Source organism: Coloeus monedula, assembly GCF_965178545.1.
Source record: "Coloeus monedula genome assembly, chromosome: 31".
Classification (NCBI taxonomy): domain Eukaryota; kingdom Metazoa; phylum Chordata; class Aves; order Passeriformes; family Corvidae; genus Coloeus; species Coloeus monedula.
This window is the reverse complement of record NC_138811.1, coordinates 1,298,083-1,315,256: the sequence shown is the minus strand read 5'-3', so window position 1 is coordinate 1,315,256 and position 17,174 is coordinate 1,298,083. Positions and strand designations below refer to the sequence as shown.

Genomic DNA, 17,174 nt, shown 5'->3' with positions numbered 1-17,174 from the left:
ACTATCACATTGTCATCACCCTCGTTCTCATCAGCCCTGTCATCGTCACTGTCACTTTCACCAACAATCCCAATGTCACCATCAACCCTGTTGCCATCAACCTTATTCACACCAACTCTGTCATTGTCACCATCAATGTCACTGTCACCAGCAACCCCAATGCCACCGTCAACGTCCCCATTGTCTCCATCCCCATTGTCCCCATGATTGTCATCTCCCCTTTACTTTCAGTCACACCAACCCTGTCATTGTCACCATCAATGTCACCATTGTCTCCATCCCCATTGTCCCCATGATTGTCATTGCCCCTTTACCCTCAGCCACACCAGCCCTGACATTGTCACCATCAATGTCCCCATTGTCCCCATGATTGTCATCTCCCCTTTACTTTCAGTCACACCAGCCCTGTCATTGTCACCATCAACGTCCCCATTGTCTCCATCCCCATTGTCCCCATGATTGCCATTGCCCCTTTACTCTCAGTCACACCAGCCCTGACATTGTCACCACCAGTGTCCTCATCATCGTCATTCCCATTGTCCCCATCATCATCATCACTCCTTTACCCTCAGTCACACCAACCCTGACATTGTTCACCATCAACGTCCCCATTGTCTCCATCCCCATTGTCCCCATGATTGTCATTGCCCCATCACCCTCAGTCACACCAGCCCTGTCATTGTCACCATCAATGTCACCATTGTCTCCATCCCCATTGTCCCCATGATTGTCACTGCCCCATCACCCTCAGTCACACCAACCCTGACATTGTCACCATCAATGTCCCCATTGTCCCCATGATTGTCATCTCCCCTTTACTTTCAGTCACACCAGCCCTGACATTGTCACCATCAATGTCACCATTGTCTCCATCCCCATTGTCCCCATGATTGTCATCACTCCTTTACCCTCAGTCACACCAACCCTGTCATTGTCACCATCAACGTCCCCATTGTCTCCATCCCCATTGTCCCCATGATTGTCATTGCCCCATCACCCTCAGTCACACCAGCCCTGTCATTGTCACCATCAACGTCCCCATTGTCTCCATCCCCATTGTCCCCATGATTGCCATTGCCCCTTTACTCTCAGTCACACCAGCCCTGACATTGTCACCACCAGTGTCCTCATCATCGTCATTCCCATTGTCCCCATCATCATCATCACTCCTTTACCCTCAGTCACACCAACCCTGACATTGTTCACCATCAATGTCCCCATTGTCCCCATGATTGTCATCTCCCCTTTACTTTCAGTCACACCAACCCTGACATTGTCACCATCAACGTCCCCATTGTCTCCATCCCCGTTGTCCCCATGATTTTCATCGCCCCTTTACCCTCAGTCACACCAGCCCTGACATTGTCACCATCAACGTCCCCATTGTCCCCATGATTGTCATCACTCCTTTACCCTCAGTCACACCAGCCCTGTCATTGTCACCATCAACGTCCCCATTGTCTCCATCCCCACTGTCCCCATCATCGCCACCAGCCTCACCCACACCCATCATTGTCACCATCGTCTCCATCCCCAGCCCCCGTTGTCACCGTCATTGTCACATCCCCCCCCTCATCCCTCCCTGGGCCAACCACCCCTTGTCCCCACCTTGGCTCTCACCTGTGACATCTGGGGTCGGGGACAGATGTCCCGGGAGGGGACAGCGCGGGGCAGGAGGGCGTTGAGGAGGTGGCACAGCAGGACCCCGTCCCGTAGTGCCTGTGCCAGGTCCCACACCTGTCCCCCTGGGCTGCTGGCCCGGTGTCCAGCAGGCAGGACGCGTGCGGCCACCAGCCAGTGGGCACATTGCCGCCACACCTCCATGGGGACACGGGGATGAGCTGGTGGAGATGGGTCCTGGCAGGATGAATTTCAATGGAGAAGCCGATGGAGGTGGGTCCTGGAAGGATAAACTTTGAAGGAGGAGCCAGTGCAGGTGGGTCCTGGTGGGGTGAATTTCAATGGAGGTGGGTCCTGGCAGGATAAACTTCTATGGAGGAGTCAGTGCAGGTGGGTCCTGGCAGGATAAACTTCTACGGAGGAGTCAGTGCAGGTGGGTCCTGGTGGGGTGAATTTCAATGGAGGTGGGTCCTGGCAGGATAAACTTCTATGGAGGAGTCAGTGCAGGTGGGTCCTGTGGGGTGAATTTCAATGGAGTTGGGTCCTGGCAGGATAAACTTCTATGGAGGAGCCAGTGCAGGTGGGTCCTGCAGGGTGAATTTCAATGGAGGTGGGTCCTGGCAGGATAAACTTCTACAGAGGAGCTGATGGAGGTGGGTCCTGTGGGGTGAATTTCAATGGAGTTGGGCCCTGGCAGGATAAACCTCTATGGAGGAGCTGATGGAGGCGGGTCCTGTGGGGTGAATTTCAATGGAGTTGGGTCCTGGCAGGATAAACTTCTATGGAGGAGCCAGTGCAGGTGGGTCCTGCAGGGTGAATTTCAATGGAGGTGGGCTCTGGCAGGATAAATTTCAATGGAGTTGGGTCCTGGCAGGATAAACTTCTATGGAGGAGCCAGTGCAGATGGGTCCTGCAGGGTGAATTTCAATGGAGTTGGGTCCTGGCAGGATAAACTTCTATGGAGGAGCCAGTGCAGGTGGGTCCTGCAGGGTGAATTTCAATGGAGGTGGGCTCTGGCAGGATAAATTTCAATGGAGGTGGGTCCTGGCAGGATAAACTTCTATGGAGGAGCTGATGGAGGTGGGTCCTGTGGGGTGAATTTCAATGGAGGTGGGCCCTGGCAGGATAAACTTTTATGGAGGAGCCAGTGCAGGTGGGTCCTGCAGGGTGAATTTCAATGGAGGTGGGTCCTGGCAGGATAAACTTCTACAGAGGAGCTGATGGAGGTGGGTCCTGCAGGGTGAATTTCAATGGAGTTGGGCCCTAGCAGGATAAATTTCAATGGAGTTGGGTCCTGGCAGGATAAACTTCTATGGAGGAGCCAGTGCAGGTGGGTCTTGTGGGGTGAATTTCAATGGAGTTGGGTCCTGGCAGGATAAATTTCAATGGAGTTGGGTCCTGGCAGGATAAACTTCTGTGGAGGAGCTGATGGAGATGGGATAAACTTTGAAGGAGGAGCCAATGGAAGAGGGTCCTGGCAGGGTAAACTTCTACGGAGGAGCCAACGGAGATGGGACCTGGTTGAACCAGTTCTGGGAAGAAGGTGATGGAGGTGGGATCCAGGTGTGACCACTCCTGTGGAGATGTTGATAGGGACGAGGTTCAGGTGGGATCAGGGGGGGAGCTGATGGCGGTGGGTCCTGGCAGGATAAACCTTTATGGAGGAGTTGATGGAAGAGGGTCCTGGTGGGATCAGCAAGGAGCTGATGGAGATGGGATCCCAGTGGAGGTGAGATCCTGGTGCAGGTGTGATCCCAGTGCCACCACTCCCGAGCAGAAGCAGCAGCAGGTGAGGACCTACCTTGTGTCCAGTGAGGAGCCTCTGAATGACCACTGGATGACCACTGGGTGACCGCTGGATGACCTCTGGATGACCCCTAGAGCCTCCAACTCCTTCTGGGGCAGATCCCACGGCACAGGGGGTCCCTTCCCCCCAGGAAGGGGAGGAACCGGAGGTGCTGGGGCCCCGTGGGGCCACCGCCGGTGACAAGTGGCAGATGTCGGTCTCCGTCCCACCGCCACGTCCGGATGATGCCGATGGGCTCCTTCTCCTGGTTCACCCCACAGTTGGGGAGGGTCCAGTGGTCTGGGGGACCCTCCCAGGGTGGTCAGCGCTGGTGGCAAGGCCCAGCCGGGCCTGGGGGGTGGCAGAAGGTGGCACAGGGGACAACGGAGGTGTCGCGCCTGCGCCCCGGAGGTGGCGCGGGGGACAATGGGAACTGGGCCGTGGCTCCCGGGTGCCTTCCGGGGACCTTCCTGTCACGGCAGCGGCTCCGGGGAGGAGCTGCCACCACAGGGGGCCCCGGTGGTGGGGACAAAGGGGACCATGGGGGGACCATGGGGACATGTGGGGGGATCCGGGCATCTGGGGCCTGGAGCTGCAGTGAGCTCCCAGGAGGGGTCCAGGGGGTCTGGACATGGTGACCCAGGGTGGACAAGGAGGAGTCCAGGTGGTCTGGACATGGTGACCCAGGGTGGACAAGGAGGGGTCCAGGAGGTCTGGACATGGTGACCCAGGGTGGACAAGGAGGGGTCCAGGGGGTCTGGACATGGTGACCCAGGGTGGACAAGGAGGGGTCCAGGTGGTCTGGACATGGTGACCCAGGGTGATCAAGGAGGGGTCCAGGTGATCTGGACATGGTGACCCAGAGTGGTCAAGGAGGGATCCAGGAGGTCTGGACATGGTGATCCAGGTGGTCTGGACATGGTGACCCAGGATGGACAAGGAAGGATCCAGGGGGTCTGGACATGGTGACCCAGGATGGACAAGGAGGGGTCCAGGGGGTCTGGACATGGTGACCCAGGAGGGATCAAGGAGGGATCCAGGAGGTCTGGACATGGTTATCCAGGGTGGTCAAGGAGGGGTCCAGGTGTCCAGGACCTGTTGGGGGTCTCAGGAAAGATCCAGGTGCTGGGATCTCGAAGAAGACCCAGGTATCCAGGACCTGCCAAGGGTCCGGTGATGGCCAAGGTCCAGGACGACCCAGATGTCCAAGACCTATCAGAAGTCCCGGAGATGACCCAGGTGTCCAAGTCCTACCAGGAGTCCAGGAGGTGACCCTGGTATCCCAGTTCTTTCAGGGGTCAAGGAGGGACCTGGATTTTGGTCAAAGAGGGGACCCAGATGTCCAGGTTCAGGGGGGACCACATGTCCTGGTCCAGGAGGACCCAGATGTCCAAGTGCTACCAGGAGTCCAGGAGGTGACCCAGGTGTCCAGGACCTGTTGGGGGTCTCAGGGGGGACCCAGGTGTTGGGGTTCTACCATAGGTTTGGAGTTGACCTAGGTCCAGCAGTGATCAAGGTGTCTGAGTCCTACCAAGTGTCCAGGAAGGGACCCAGTTGTCCAGGGCCAGGTGGAACCAGGTGTCCAGGACCTGTCGGGGGTCTCAGGGTGGACCCAGGTGTCCAGATCCAGGGAGGACCAAGTGGCCAGGTCCTACCAGGGGTTCTGGAGAGGACCCAGGACCTGTTTGGGGTCTCAGGGGGACCCAGGTGTCCAGGTCCTTTCAGGGGTCTCAGGGGGGGACTCAGGTGCTGAGATCCAGAAGGTGACCCAGGTGTCCAGGTCCTACCAAGGGTCCAGGGGGGACTCAGGTGCTGAGATCCAGGAGGTGACCCGGGTGTCCAGGGCCAGGTGGAACCAGATGTCCAGGACCTGTCAGGGGTCTCAGGGGAACCCAGGTGTCCAGGTCCTTTCAGGGGTCTCAGAGGGGAACTCAGGTGCTGAGATCCAGGAGGTGACCCAGGTGTCCAGGTCCTACCAAGGGTCCACGGGGGGACTCAGGTGCTGAGATCCAGGAGGTGACCCAGGTGTCCAGGTCCTACCAAGGGTCCAGGGGGGGACTCAGGTGCCCAGGTCCTGCTGGGCCCCAGGTGTCCAGGTCCTACCAGAGTTCCAGGGGGGACTCAGGTGCTGAGATCCAGGAGGTGACCCCGGTGTCCAGGTCCTACCAAGGGTCCAGGTGGGCCCCAGGTGTCCATATCCTACCAGGGCTCCAGGAGCTCACCCAGGACCCGTCAGGGGTCACTGGGGTGACCCAGGTGTCCGTGACCTATTGGGGGGGGGGGTGGGGGGTCTCAGGGAGGACTCTCCCCACCCCCCCCGTCCCAGCAGTGTCCCCTGGTGTCCCCCCAGCCCTGTCGTGACCCCCCCTCTGGTGTCCCTGCCGATGTCGCAAGCCCCGAGGTGGCCCCTCGCCAGCTCCTTCCCCGAAATGAGGAAGAACCGGGCGTCTGGGCAGCCCCTCCCCCACCCCACGGGGGGGCCGAGGGGGGGGGGCGTCGGGGGGCTCCCAACCCCTCCCCAGGGACACCCAAGGGTGCGGGACCCCCCCAGTGGGTGCCACACCCCCCCCCCGGCACGGGGGGTCTTGGGGGTCCCAGGGGTGTCACCCCCACCCCCACCCAAGGGGCCGCAGGTGGCCGCAGCCCCTCCCCCCACCCATGGGTGGGCCCAGGGCTCGGGTTACCCATTAACCAGCGGGGCCACCATAAAGGGACCCCCTGGCCACTGTCCCTGTCCGTCCCCCCCCCCCCCCCACCCTGCAGCCATGGGAGCCCCGGCGCTGCCCCTCCTCCTCCTCGGCCTCCTGGTGCTGCTTGGGACCCCCGCCCGCGCCCAGCTGTGAGCGATTTGGGACCACCCCCACCCATGGGACCCCCTCTTTTAACCCCCCCCCCCCAATACCCTGGGATTCCTCTGCACCTCTCGCACCCCCCCTCCCCCTTCATCAGCACCCCCATGGAATCCCCTTTTTTGGGATCCCCAAAATCCGGGCTCTGCCCCAAAATGGGATCTCCCCACCCATGGGACCCTCCCTCCCCCACCTTGGGACCCCGCACCCTGGGATTCCCCTGCGCTCCTTGGACCCCCTTATTGGGACCCCCATGAACCCCCTCCCCCCCCCCCCCGTTCCCATGGGACCCCCCTGGAATCCCCTTTTTTGGGACCCTCCCACCTTGGGATCTCCCCTGGGATTCCCCCTTGGACCCCCTTATTGGGCCCCCCCCGTGTTCCCATGGGACCCCCATGGAATCCCCTTTTTTGGGACCACCCCCCCACCCATGGGACCCCCTCTTTTAATCCCCCCCCTGCCCTTGGGATCTCCCTTGGGGTTCCCTCTTGGACTCCCTTACTGGGACCCCCCCCGTGTTCCCACGGGACCCCCATGGAATCCCCTTTTTTAGGATCCCCAAACCTCGGGATCTGCCCCAAAATGGGATCTCCCCACCCATGGGACTCCCCCCCATCCCCCACCCCCATGGGACCCCCTCTTTTAACCCCCCCACCCCGGGATCTCCCCTGGGGTTCCCCCATCAAATCCTCTTTTTTGGGACCACCCAACCTCAGGATTTCCCCCCCCAAAACCCCCCCAGCCCCGCATGGGACTCCCCCACCCCACCCCAGCCCGGATCCCCCATATCCAGGACCCCCCCAAAACCCACCAGGGACCCCCCACCCCAACCCCAAATGGGAGCCCCCTGTCCAGGCCCCCTCCCCCCCCCCCCCCCAGGGTGGGTTCTGGGGTGTAATGGGGGATTTGGGGTATAATGGGGGATACTGGGGTGTAATGGGGGATACTGGGGTGTAATGGGGGATTTGAGGTTGTTTCAGGCCCATGGGGCAGACGGGGGGGGGGGGTTCATGGGGTCCCACAAGGTCCCCAGGGCATTGTGGGGACAGATTTTGGGGTTTCTGGATCCTGTGAGGTCCCCAAGGTGATATAGGGACAGATTTTGGGGTTTCTGGGTCCTGTGACACCCCAGGGCTTTGTGAGGTCCCCAGGGTGCTGTGGGGACAGATTTTGGAGTTTCTGGGTCCTTTGACACCCCAGGGCTTTGTGAGGCCCCCAGGGCACTGTGGGGACAGATTTTGGGGTCCCCAGGGCTTTGTGAGGTTCCCCAGGGCGCTGTGGGGACAGATTTTGGGGTTCCCAGGGCTTTGTGAGGTCCCCAGGGCGCTGTGGGGACAGATTTTGGGGTCCCCAGGGCTTTGTGAGGTCCCCAGGGCGCTGTGGGGACAGATTTTGGAGTTTCTGGGTCCTGTGACACCGCAGGACTTTGTGAGGTCCCTAAGGCACTGTGGGGACAGATTTTGGGGTCCCCAGGACTTTGTGAGGTCCCCAAGGTGCTGTGAGGACAGATTTTGGGGTCCCCAGGGCTTTGTGAGTTTCCCCAGGGCACTGTGGGGACAGATTTTGGGGTCCCCAGGATTTTGTGAGGCCCCCAGGGCACTGTGGGGACAGATTTTGGGGTCCCCAGGATTTTGTGAGGCCCCCAGGGCACTGTGGGGACAGATTTTGGGGTCCCCAGGGCTTTGTGAGGTTCCCAGGGTGCTGTGAGGACAGATTTTGGGGTCCCCAGGGCTTTGTGAGGTTCCCCAGGGCGCTGTGGGGACAGATTTTGGGGTCCCCAGGACTTTGTGAGGTCCCCAGGGTGCTGTGAGGACAGATTTTGGAGTTTCTGGGTCCTTTGACACCCCAGGGCTTTGTGAGGTCCCTAAGGCACTGTGGGGACAGATTTTGGGGTCCCCAGGGCTTTGTGAGTTTCCCCAGGGCTCTGTGGGGACAGATTTTGGGGTCCCCAGGGCTTTGTGAGGTTCCCCAGGGCACTGTGGGGACAGATTTTGGGGTCCCCAGGACTTTGTGAGGTCCCCCAGGGCATTGTGGGGACAGATTTTGGGGTCCCCAGGGCTTTGTGAGTTTCCCCAGGGTGCTGTGGGGACAGATTTTGGGGTCCCCAGGACTTTGTGAGGTCCCCCAGGGCACTGTGGGGACAGATTTTGGGGTCCCCAGGATTTTGTGAGGTCCCCAGGGCGCTGTGGGGACAGATTTTGGAGTTTCTGGGTCCTTTGACACCCCAGGGCTTTGTGAGGTCCCTAAGGCACTGTGGGGACAGATTTTGGGGTTCCCAGGACTTTGTGAGGTTCTCCAGGGCGCTGTGGGGACAGATTTTGGGGTTCCCAGGTTTTTGTGAGGTCCCCAGGGCATTGTGGGGACAGATTTTGGGGTCCCCAGGATTTTGTGAGGCCCCCAGGGCACTGTGGGGACAGATTTTGGGGTCCCCAGGACTTTGTGAGGTCCCCAGGGTGCTGTGGGGACAGATTTTGGGGTCCCCAGGACTTTGTGAGGTCCCCAGGGTGCTGTGGGGACAGATTTTGGGGTCCCCAGGATTTTGTGAGGCCCCCAGGGCACTGTGGGGACAGATTTTGGGGTTCCCAGGGCTTTGTGAGGTCCCCAGGGCGCTGTGAGGACAGATTTTGGAGTTTCTGGGTCCTGTGACACCCCAGGACTTTGTGAGGTCCCTAAGGCACTGTGGGGACAGATTTTGGGGTCCCCAGGGCTTTGTGAGGTCCCCAGGGCGCTGTGGGGACAGATTTTGGGGTTTCTGGGTGCTGTGACACCCCCAGAGCCCCGCGACAGCCCCGCGGTGTCCCCAGGGTGACAATGGTGACCCCAGCCGTGCTGCGGCTGGAGACGGACGAGCGCGTGGTGCTGGAGGCCCCCGGACTGACCACGGCCACCGAGGCCTCGCTCATGGTCCAGGACTTCCCTCAGAAGCGCCAGGTCCTGTTCCAGGTCCGGGTGCCCCTGAGCCCGGCCGAGGGCATGATGGCCACTGCCACCATCAAGGTACGGTTTCCCCACCCCGCCGGGTCACTACCACCACCCTGCGGTCACTGCCCCGGGTCATTGTCCCAGCGGTCACTGCCCGGGAGGGGAAACTGGGGCTGAACCCTGAACCTGGGGTGGAGAATGTCCAGGGGGTGGGGGATATGGGGGGATAGTCACTCCTGCGGTCCATGGGTCCGGTCACTCCTGGGGTCCATGGGGATGGTGACCCCTGGGGTCACACCATGTCAAGGGGGGTGGTCACTCCTGCGGTCCATGGGTCTGGTCACTCCTGGGGTCCATGGGGATGGTCACACCATGTAAAGGGGGGTGGTCACTCCTGCAGTCCTTGGGGGTGGTCACCCCTGGGGTCCATAGGGGTGGTCACTCCTGGGGTCCATGAGGACGATCACACCACGTTAAGAGGGGTGGTCACCCCTGGGGTCCTTCGGGATGGTCACTCCTGGGGTCCATGGGGACGATCACATCATGTCAAGGGAGGTGGTCACCCCTGGGGTCCTTGGGAGGTGGTCACCCCTGGGGGCCTTGGGGATGGTCACTGCTGGGGTCCATGGGGACGGTCACACCATGTCAAGGGGGGTGGTCACTCCTGGGGTCCATAGGGGTGGTCACTCCTGGGGTCCATGGGGACGGTCACACCACATCAAGGGGGGTGGTCACTCCTGGGGTCCTTGGGGGTGGTCACACCATTTTGAGGGTGGTGATCACCCCCTGGGTCCATGGGGCAGTCACACCATGTCAAGAGGGGTGGTCACTCCTGGGGTCCTTGGGGATGGTCAGACCTGGTGTCCAGGGGGATGGTCGCCTCTGGATCTTTGTGGACAGTGGCCCTGGGTGTCCTTGGGGATGGTGACCCTGGAGTCCTCGGGGACTGTCCCCAGCGTCCTCAGCCCTGGGCACAGCTGTCACCTGGTGTCCCCTGTCCCTGTGGTGCTGCTGCCACCCAGTGTCTCCTGTCCCTGTGGCACAGATGTCACCTGGTGTCCCCTGTCCTGTCCTTGTGGCACGGGTGTCACCCAATGTCCCCTGTCCTTGTGGTGTGGACCTGGTGTTCCCTGTCCCCATGGGTATCACCAATGTCCCCTGTCCCCGCAGGTGTCCCCAGTGTCCCCAGTCCCCGTGAATGTCCCCAACATCCCCTGTCCCCGCAGGTGTCCCCAGTGTCCCCAGTCCCCGCAGGTGTCCCCAGTGTCCCCAGTCCCTGTGAATGTCCCCAGTGTCCCCAGTCCCCATGAATGTCCCCAACATCCCCTGTCCCCGCAGGTGTCCCCAGTGTCCCCAGTCCCCGTGAATGTCCCCAACATCCCCTGTCCCCGCAGGTGTCCCCAGTGTCCCCTGTCCCCGCAGGTGTCCCCAGTGTCCCCAGTCCCTGTGAATGTCCCCAGTGTCCCCAGTCCCCATGAATGTCCCCAACGTCCCCTGTCCCCGCAGGTGTCCCCAGTGTCCCCAGTCCCCGTGAATGTCCCCAGTGTCCCCAGTCCCCGTGAATGTCCCCAACGTCCCCTGTCCCCGCAGGTGTTGGCCAAGGCGCTGCCGCAGACGCAGGGGAAGCAGTTTGTGACGGTGACAGCACGGGTGGGCACAGTGACACTGGACAAGGTGCTGCTGGTGTCCCTGCAGAGCGGCCACATCTTCGTGCAGACCGACAAACCCATCTACACCCCCGGGGCCACCGGTGAGCCACAGGGGACACCTGAGGACACCTCGGGGGGATGGGGACACTGTGGGGGGCTGGGGACATCTCCCTGTCACACCTTGGAGGGGGCTGGGGACACCTCAGGGGGTGAGGACATTGCAGGGGGTTGGGGACACCTTGGAGTGCCGGTGTCACCAGGACCCCAGCACCCATTTGGGGACCTCCCCATGATGTCCCCGGGGGGACCCACTGTCCCCATCCTGTCGCCACCCACCCTGTCCCCCGTGTCCCCTCCCATTGTCGAGTGTCCCCTCACTGTCCCCTCTCCCCTTGTCCCCTGTGTCCCCACCTCGTCCTTGTCCCCTCTCACCTTGTTCCTTGTGTCCCCTCCCAGTCCCCCATGTCCACTCCCAGTGCTGGATATCCCCATCCTTGTGGTCACTTTGTCCCCCATGTCCCCTCCCTGTCCCCTGTGTCCCCTCATGGTCCCCATTCACCTTGTCCCCCTGTGTCACGTCCCAATGCTGGGTGTCCCCACCTTGTCCCCTGTGTCCCCTCCCAGTCCCCCATGTGCCCACCCTGTCCTCATCCCCTCTCACCTTGTCCCTTTTGTCCCCTCCCAGTCCTCTGCCGCCTCTTCACCGTGGACCACCTCATGCAGCCGGTGGCCAAGACGGTCATCGTGGAGGTCAAGGTGGGTGCCCTTGGGTGACACAGGGGTGACGCGGGGGGGGGTAACACGGTGCCACCTGCGCCATCGTCCCCACCCTCCACGTGTCCCCTCAGACACCCGACAACGTCATCATCAAACAAGTCCCGGTGTCTTCCCCGATGAAAACCGGGATCATGTCCCTCAACCACAACCTGCCTGAGGTCGTCAGGTGGGTGTCACCTCCCTCCGCGGTGGCCCGGGGACACCCCTGGCACTGTCCCCTCACTGTCTCCTCACTGTCCTCTCTTCCAGCCTGGGCATGTGGACGATTTCAGCCAAATTCGAGGATTCTCCGGATCAGGTTTTCAGCACCCAATTCGAGGTCAAGGAATACGGTGGGTGCAGGGTGGGGGCAGGGAGGACCCTGGGGACTGTCCCCAAGGGGCGCCGGTGTCACCGATGTCATCCCTGCAGTGCTGCCGAGCTTTGAGGTGTCCCTGGAGCCCGAGGAGAAGTTCCTGTACATCGACCGCCAGGAGGATTTCCGGGTGTCCATCCTGGCCAGGTGACCCCAAGACCATCCCCTCTGGGGTCACACCCATGTGGGGATGGGGTGGGGGGACAGGGGACAGCTCTGCTCTGCTGCTGTCCACGGGAACAGGGTGGAGGGTGAGGGGGACACAGGGTGACGTGGTGGAGGTGGTGGGACATGATGGGATGGTGTGGGACACGGGATGGCAGGATGGGGACATGGGACAATGGGGTGACAGCTCAGTGTGGGGCCGAGGTTGGCAGTGGGGACGCAGGGACGCGGCGACGTTGGTGGTGGCAGTGGCAGGGATGGGATGACAAGGATTGGTAGGATGGGGACATGGGACAATGGGGTGACAGTGTGGTGTGGGGACAGGGGTGGCAGTATAGGGAGGTGCTGGGGACATGGTGGCACAGTCACACGGTGCTGTCCCCAGGTACCTGTATGGGAAGCGCGTGGAGGGGACGGCCTTTGTCCTCTTCGGGGTCATGGTGGACGACGAGAGGAAGAGCATCCCCCAGTCCCTGCGGCGCGTGGCGGTGAGCCTGGCACTGTCCCCCGCCCTGTCCCCAACCCTGCCACTGTCCCCGTCCCTGTCCTGGTGAGCCTCCCATTGTCCCTGTCCCCAACCTTGTCCCCATCAGTGTCCTTTTCCCTGTCCCTGTCCCCATCCCTGTCACAGGCTGAGCTCTCCTGTCCCCATCCTCTGTCCCCATTTCCATGCCCTGTCCCATCCCTGTCCCTCCCTGAGCTCTGCCATCACCTGTCCCCACCCTTGTCCCCATTCTCATCCCTGTCCCAACCCTGTGCCTGGTGGCCACAGGTGCAGGATGGGGACACTGAGGCCGTGCTGTCCCCCTGCTGTCCCCCTGCTGTCCCCATGCCTGTCCCAACCCTGTCCCCAGGTCCAGGATGGTGACACCGAGGCTGTGCTGTCCCCCTGCTGTCCCCCTGTTGTCCTGATCCCTGTCCCAACCCTGTCCCTGTCCCCAGGTCCAGGATGGTGACACCGAGGCTGTGCTGTCCCCCTGCTGTCCCCATGCCTGTCCCAACCCTGTCCCCAGGTCCAGGATGGTGACACTGAGGCCGTGCTGTCCCCCTGTTGTCCCCATGCCTGTCCCAACCCTGTCCCTGTCCCCAGGTCCAGGATGGTGACACCGAGGCCGTGCTGTCCCCCTGCTGTCCCCATCCCTGTCCCAACCCTGTCCCCAGGTCCAGGATGGTGACACCAAGGCTGTGCTGTCCCCGTGCTGTCCCCATGCCTGTCCCAACGCTGTCCCTGTCTCCAGGTCCAGGATGGTGACACCAAGGCTGTGCTGTGCCCGTGCTGTCCCCATGCCTGTCCCAACCCTGTCCCCAGGTCCAGGACAGTGACACCAAGGCTGTGCTGTCCCCCTGCTGTCCCCATGCCTGTCCCAACCCTGTCCCCAGGTCCCCAGGTCCAGGACGGTGACACCGAGGCTGTGCTGTCCCCCTGCTGTCCCCATGCCTGTCCCAACCCTGTCCCCAGGTCCAGGATGGTGACACCAAGGCTGTGCTGTCCCCGTGCTGTCCCCATCCCTGTCCCAACGCTGTCCCTGTCCCCAGGTCCAGGATGGTGACACCGAGGCCATGCTGTCCCCCTGCTGTCCCCATCCCTGTCCCAACCCTGTCCCCAGGTCCAGGATGGTGACACCAAGGCTGTGCTGTCCCCGTGCTGTCCCCATCCCTGTCCCAACGCTGTCCCTGTCCCCAGGTCCAGGACGGTGACACCGAGGCCGTGCTGTCCCCCTGCTGTCCCCATGCCTGTTCCAACCCTGTCCCTGTCCCCAGGTCCAGGATGGTGACACCGAGGCTGTGCTGTGCCCGTGCTGTCCCCATGCCTGTCCCAACCCTGTCCCTGTCCCCAGGTCCAGGATGGTGACACCGAGGCCGTGCTGTCCCCCTGCTGTCCCCATGCCTGTCCCAACCCTGTCCCTGTCCCCAGGTCCAGGATGGTGACACCGAGGCCGTGCTGTCCCCCTGCTGTCCCCATGCCTGTCCCAACCCTGTCCCCAGGTCCAGGATGGTGACACCAAGGCTGTGCTGTCCCCGTGCTGTCCCCATCCCTGTCCCAACCCTGTCCCTGTCCCCAGGTCCAGGATGGTGACACCGAGGCTGTGCTGTCCCCCTGCTGTCCCCATGCCTGTTCCAACCCTGTCCCCAGGTCCAGGACAGTGACACCGAGGCTGTGCTGTCCCCCTGCTGTCCCCATGCTGTCCCGATCCCTGTCCCAACCCTGTCCCCCTGTCCCCAGGTCCAGGACGGTGATGCCGAGGCCGTGCTGTCCATGGCCCACCTGCGCGAGCGTTTCCCCAACCCCCAGGAGCTCGTGGGACACTCCCTCTACGTCACCGTCACCGTCATCACCGAGTCAGGTCTGCGCGGGGACACGGGGGGACAGGGACAGTGGGGGGACACGGGGGACTGGCGGGACAGGGGGACAAAGTGGGGACAGCAGTGACGTGGGTCTGGAGATATGTGGGGGTGGGGACAGCGAGGATTGGGGCACATCTGGGATGGGGGACAGGGAGCCCTGGCCCCAGGTGACACGGCCACTGCGGTGTCCCCACAGGCCCGGTGACATGGTGGAGGCCCAGGGGGACGTGGGGGACATGAGGAACTTGGGAGGACAGGGACAGTGGGGGGACAAAGAGGGGACAGCAGTGACGTGGGTCTGGGGACGTGTGAGGTTGGAGACAGCAAGGATGGTGGGACATCTGAGGCCACCCATGGGTTGTCCCTGGGCAGGGGACAGGGAGCTCTGGTCACTGCAGTGTCCCCACAGGTCGTGACATGGTGGAGGCCCAGCATGGTGGCCCAGAGGGACATGGGGGACAGGAACAGTGAGGATGGGGGGGACATCTGGGACAGGGGACAGGGTGGGCCTGGATGCCACAACCACTGCCATTGTCCCCACAGGAGGTGGCATGGTGAAGGCCCAGCATGGTGGAGGGGGGACATGGGGGACAAAGGGCACTAGGGGGACAGGGACGGCAAGGATGGGGGGACATTTGGGGTGGGGGACAAGGAGCCCTGGCCCCCGGTGACGCGGCCACTGCGGTGTCCCCACAGGCAGTGACATGGTGGAGGCCCATCGCAGCGGCATCCAGATCGTGACATCACCCTACAACATCCACTTCACCCACACGCCCAAGTACTTCAAGCCGGGGATGCCCTTTGACCTGACGGTTGGTGACATCTTGGGGACAGTGGTGGCCCAGGGTGGTGGCACAGGGCCCTTGGGGTGTCCTGGCTTGGGATGGGGACAGGGCACAACTTGGGCTGGAGGTGGAGGAGATCTGGGGACCAAAGTCAGTCCCTGGGTGATGTCCCTGGGTCACCTGAGAGGGGCTGGGGAGCGTGGATTGTCCCTGTGTCACAGGAGTGGCCCTTTCCTGGTGCCAGCATCCCTTCCCAGTGCCACCACCCCTTCCCAGTGTCCCTTCCCAGTGCCACCACCCCTTCCCAGTGTCCCTTCCCAGTGCCAGTGTCAATTCCCAGTGTCCCTTCTTGGTATCACAACCCCTTTCCAGTGTCCCTTCCTGGTGTCCCTTCCCAGTGCCCCCACCCCTTCCCAGTGGCCTTTCCCAGTGTCCCTTCCCAGTGCCAGTGTCCCTTCCCAGTGTCCCTTTTCCAGTGCCCTTTCCCAGTGTCCCTTCCCAGTGCCAGTGTCCCTTCCCAGTGCCACCACCCTTTCCCAGTGCCCCTTCCCAGTGCCAGTGCCACTTACCAGTGCCCCTGCCCAGTGCCACCACCCTTTCCCAGTGCCCTTTCCCAGTGCCCCTTCCCAGTGCCCTTCCCTCCCTCCACGTCCCCACGTAATGTCCCCATGTCCCCCGGTGTCCCCTCCAGGTCTATGTCTCCAACCCTGACGAGTCCCCAGCCCCGCGTGTCACCGTCCAGGCCGATGGCTTCCAGGGCCAGGTGTCCACCCAGCGCGATGGCACAGCCAGGCTGGTCCTCAACATGCCGGCCAACAAGGACAGCGTCCCCATCACGGTGAGTGGGGACACCGGGGTGACACCGGAGCTGGGGTGGCCAAGGGGGTGGGGAAGTGACCTGGGGGTTGCGGTGGCTGAGATGTCTGGGGTGACCAATGGCTGTGATCATCAAGGGCCAGGACAATAGGATTGAGGGGCCAGGATGGGCTGGACATCCATGGTGGCCAAGGGTCATCCTGGTCACTCATCATTGGCCAAAAACCAGGATGGACAAGGTCATCCCGTGGTTGAGGTGACTGTGGTGGTCAAGATGTCCAGAGTGACCAAGGATGAGGATGTCCAAGGTCAGGGTGACCACGGTGGCCAACACAATTGGTTGACCAAGACACAAGAGTGACCAAGGACTGGGGCTGTCCTGGTCACCATCAGCCAAGGACAAGGATGTCCAAGGTCAAGATGACCATGATGGCCAACATAATACGGTTGACCAAGACATGAGAGTGACCAAGGACCAGGAGTCAAAGAGACTGGTGGAGGTGTCCACCATGGTCACTTGTCCATGGTGGCCTGTGGCCAGGGTCAGCAGTGACCAGGAACTGGGATGGCCAAGGCCAGGGGGAAGGAGGCCAAAGCATTGAGGATGGCCAAGAGCCAAGGTCGGGGCGACCATGGTGGTTGAATGGCCAAGACATCCAAGGTAGAGGATGGTCAGTTTGACCATGAGATGGTCAGCAAGGACCGGGACACCAGGAAGGGGCAGGGAGGCCGTGACAGACAAGACCGCCACAGTTGTCAAGACCTTTGTGGGTGGCCAAGACCTTTATGGGTGGCCAAGACCTCTGTGGGGGTCAAGACCTCCATGGTGGCCAAAACTTCTATGATGGCCAAGACCTCTTCGGTGGCCAAGACCTATTCAGTGGCCAAGACCTTTACAGTGGCCAAACCCTTCATGGTGGCCAAGACCTCTGCGGTGGCCAAGACCTCCAAGACGTCAAACACACCTCCATGCTGGCCAACACCTCTTTGTTGGCCAAAACCTTTATGGTGGCCAAGACCTCCATGATGACCAATACACCTCCATGATGGCCAAGACCTCCATGATGGCCAAGGCCTCCATGATGGCCAAGGCCTCTATGGTGG

At 61.8% G+C, this 17,174-nt stretch overlaps 2 protein-coding genes across 2 annotated transcripts in view; one reads left to right on the top strand and one right to left on the bottom strand.

Moving 5' to 3' along the window:
- VAV1 (vav guanine nucleotide exchange factor 1) overlaps nucleotides 1–1,824 on the bottom strand; it is a gene marked incomplete at both ends in the record, with an annotated part of 31,199 nt that extends 29,375 nt beyond the window's left edge. Inside the window, one exon of the mRNA XM_082299277.1 lies at nucleotides 1,621–1,824. Coding sequence (XP_082155403.1) covers nucleotides 1,621–1,824 — 204 coding nt within the window. The remainder of the gene's footprint in view (nucleotides 1–1,620) is intronic.
- Nucleotides 1,825–6,171: 4,347 nt separating this feature from the next.
- Nucleotides 6,172–17,174, top strand: part of C3 (complement C3) — a gene marked incomplete at its 5' end in the record, with an annotated part of 29,983 nt that continues 18,980 nt past the window's right edge. The window contains 11 exons of the mRNA XM_082299431.1: nucleotides 6,172–6,245; nucleotides 9,060–9,252; nucleotides 10,768–10,927; nucleotides 11,512–11,582; nucleotides 11,675–11,769; nucleotides 11,853–11,935; nucleotides 12,015–12,105; nucleotides 12,509–12,611; nucleotides 14,348–14,468; nucleotides 15,166–15,281; nucleotides 15,946–16,092. Coding sequence (XP_082155557.1) covers nucleotides 6,172–6,245; nucleotides 9,060–9,252; nucleotides 10,768–10,927; nucleotides 11,512–11,582; nucleotides 11,675–11,769; nucleotides 11,853–11,935; nucleotides 12,015–12,105; nucleotides 12,509–12,611; nucleotides 14,348–14,468; nucleotides 15,166–15,281; nucleotides 15,946–16,092 — 1,254 coding nt within the window. The remainder of the gene's footprint in view (nucleotides 6,246–9,059; nucleotides 9,253–10,767; nucleotides 10,928–11,511; nucleotides 11,583–11,674; nucleotides 11,770–11,852; nucleotides 11,936–12,014; nucleotides 12,106–12,508; nucleotides 12,612–14,347; nucleotides 14,469–15,165; nucleotides 15,282–15,945; nucleotides 16,093–17,174) is intronic.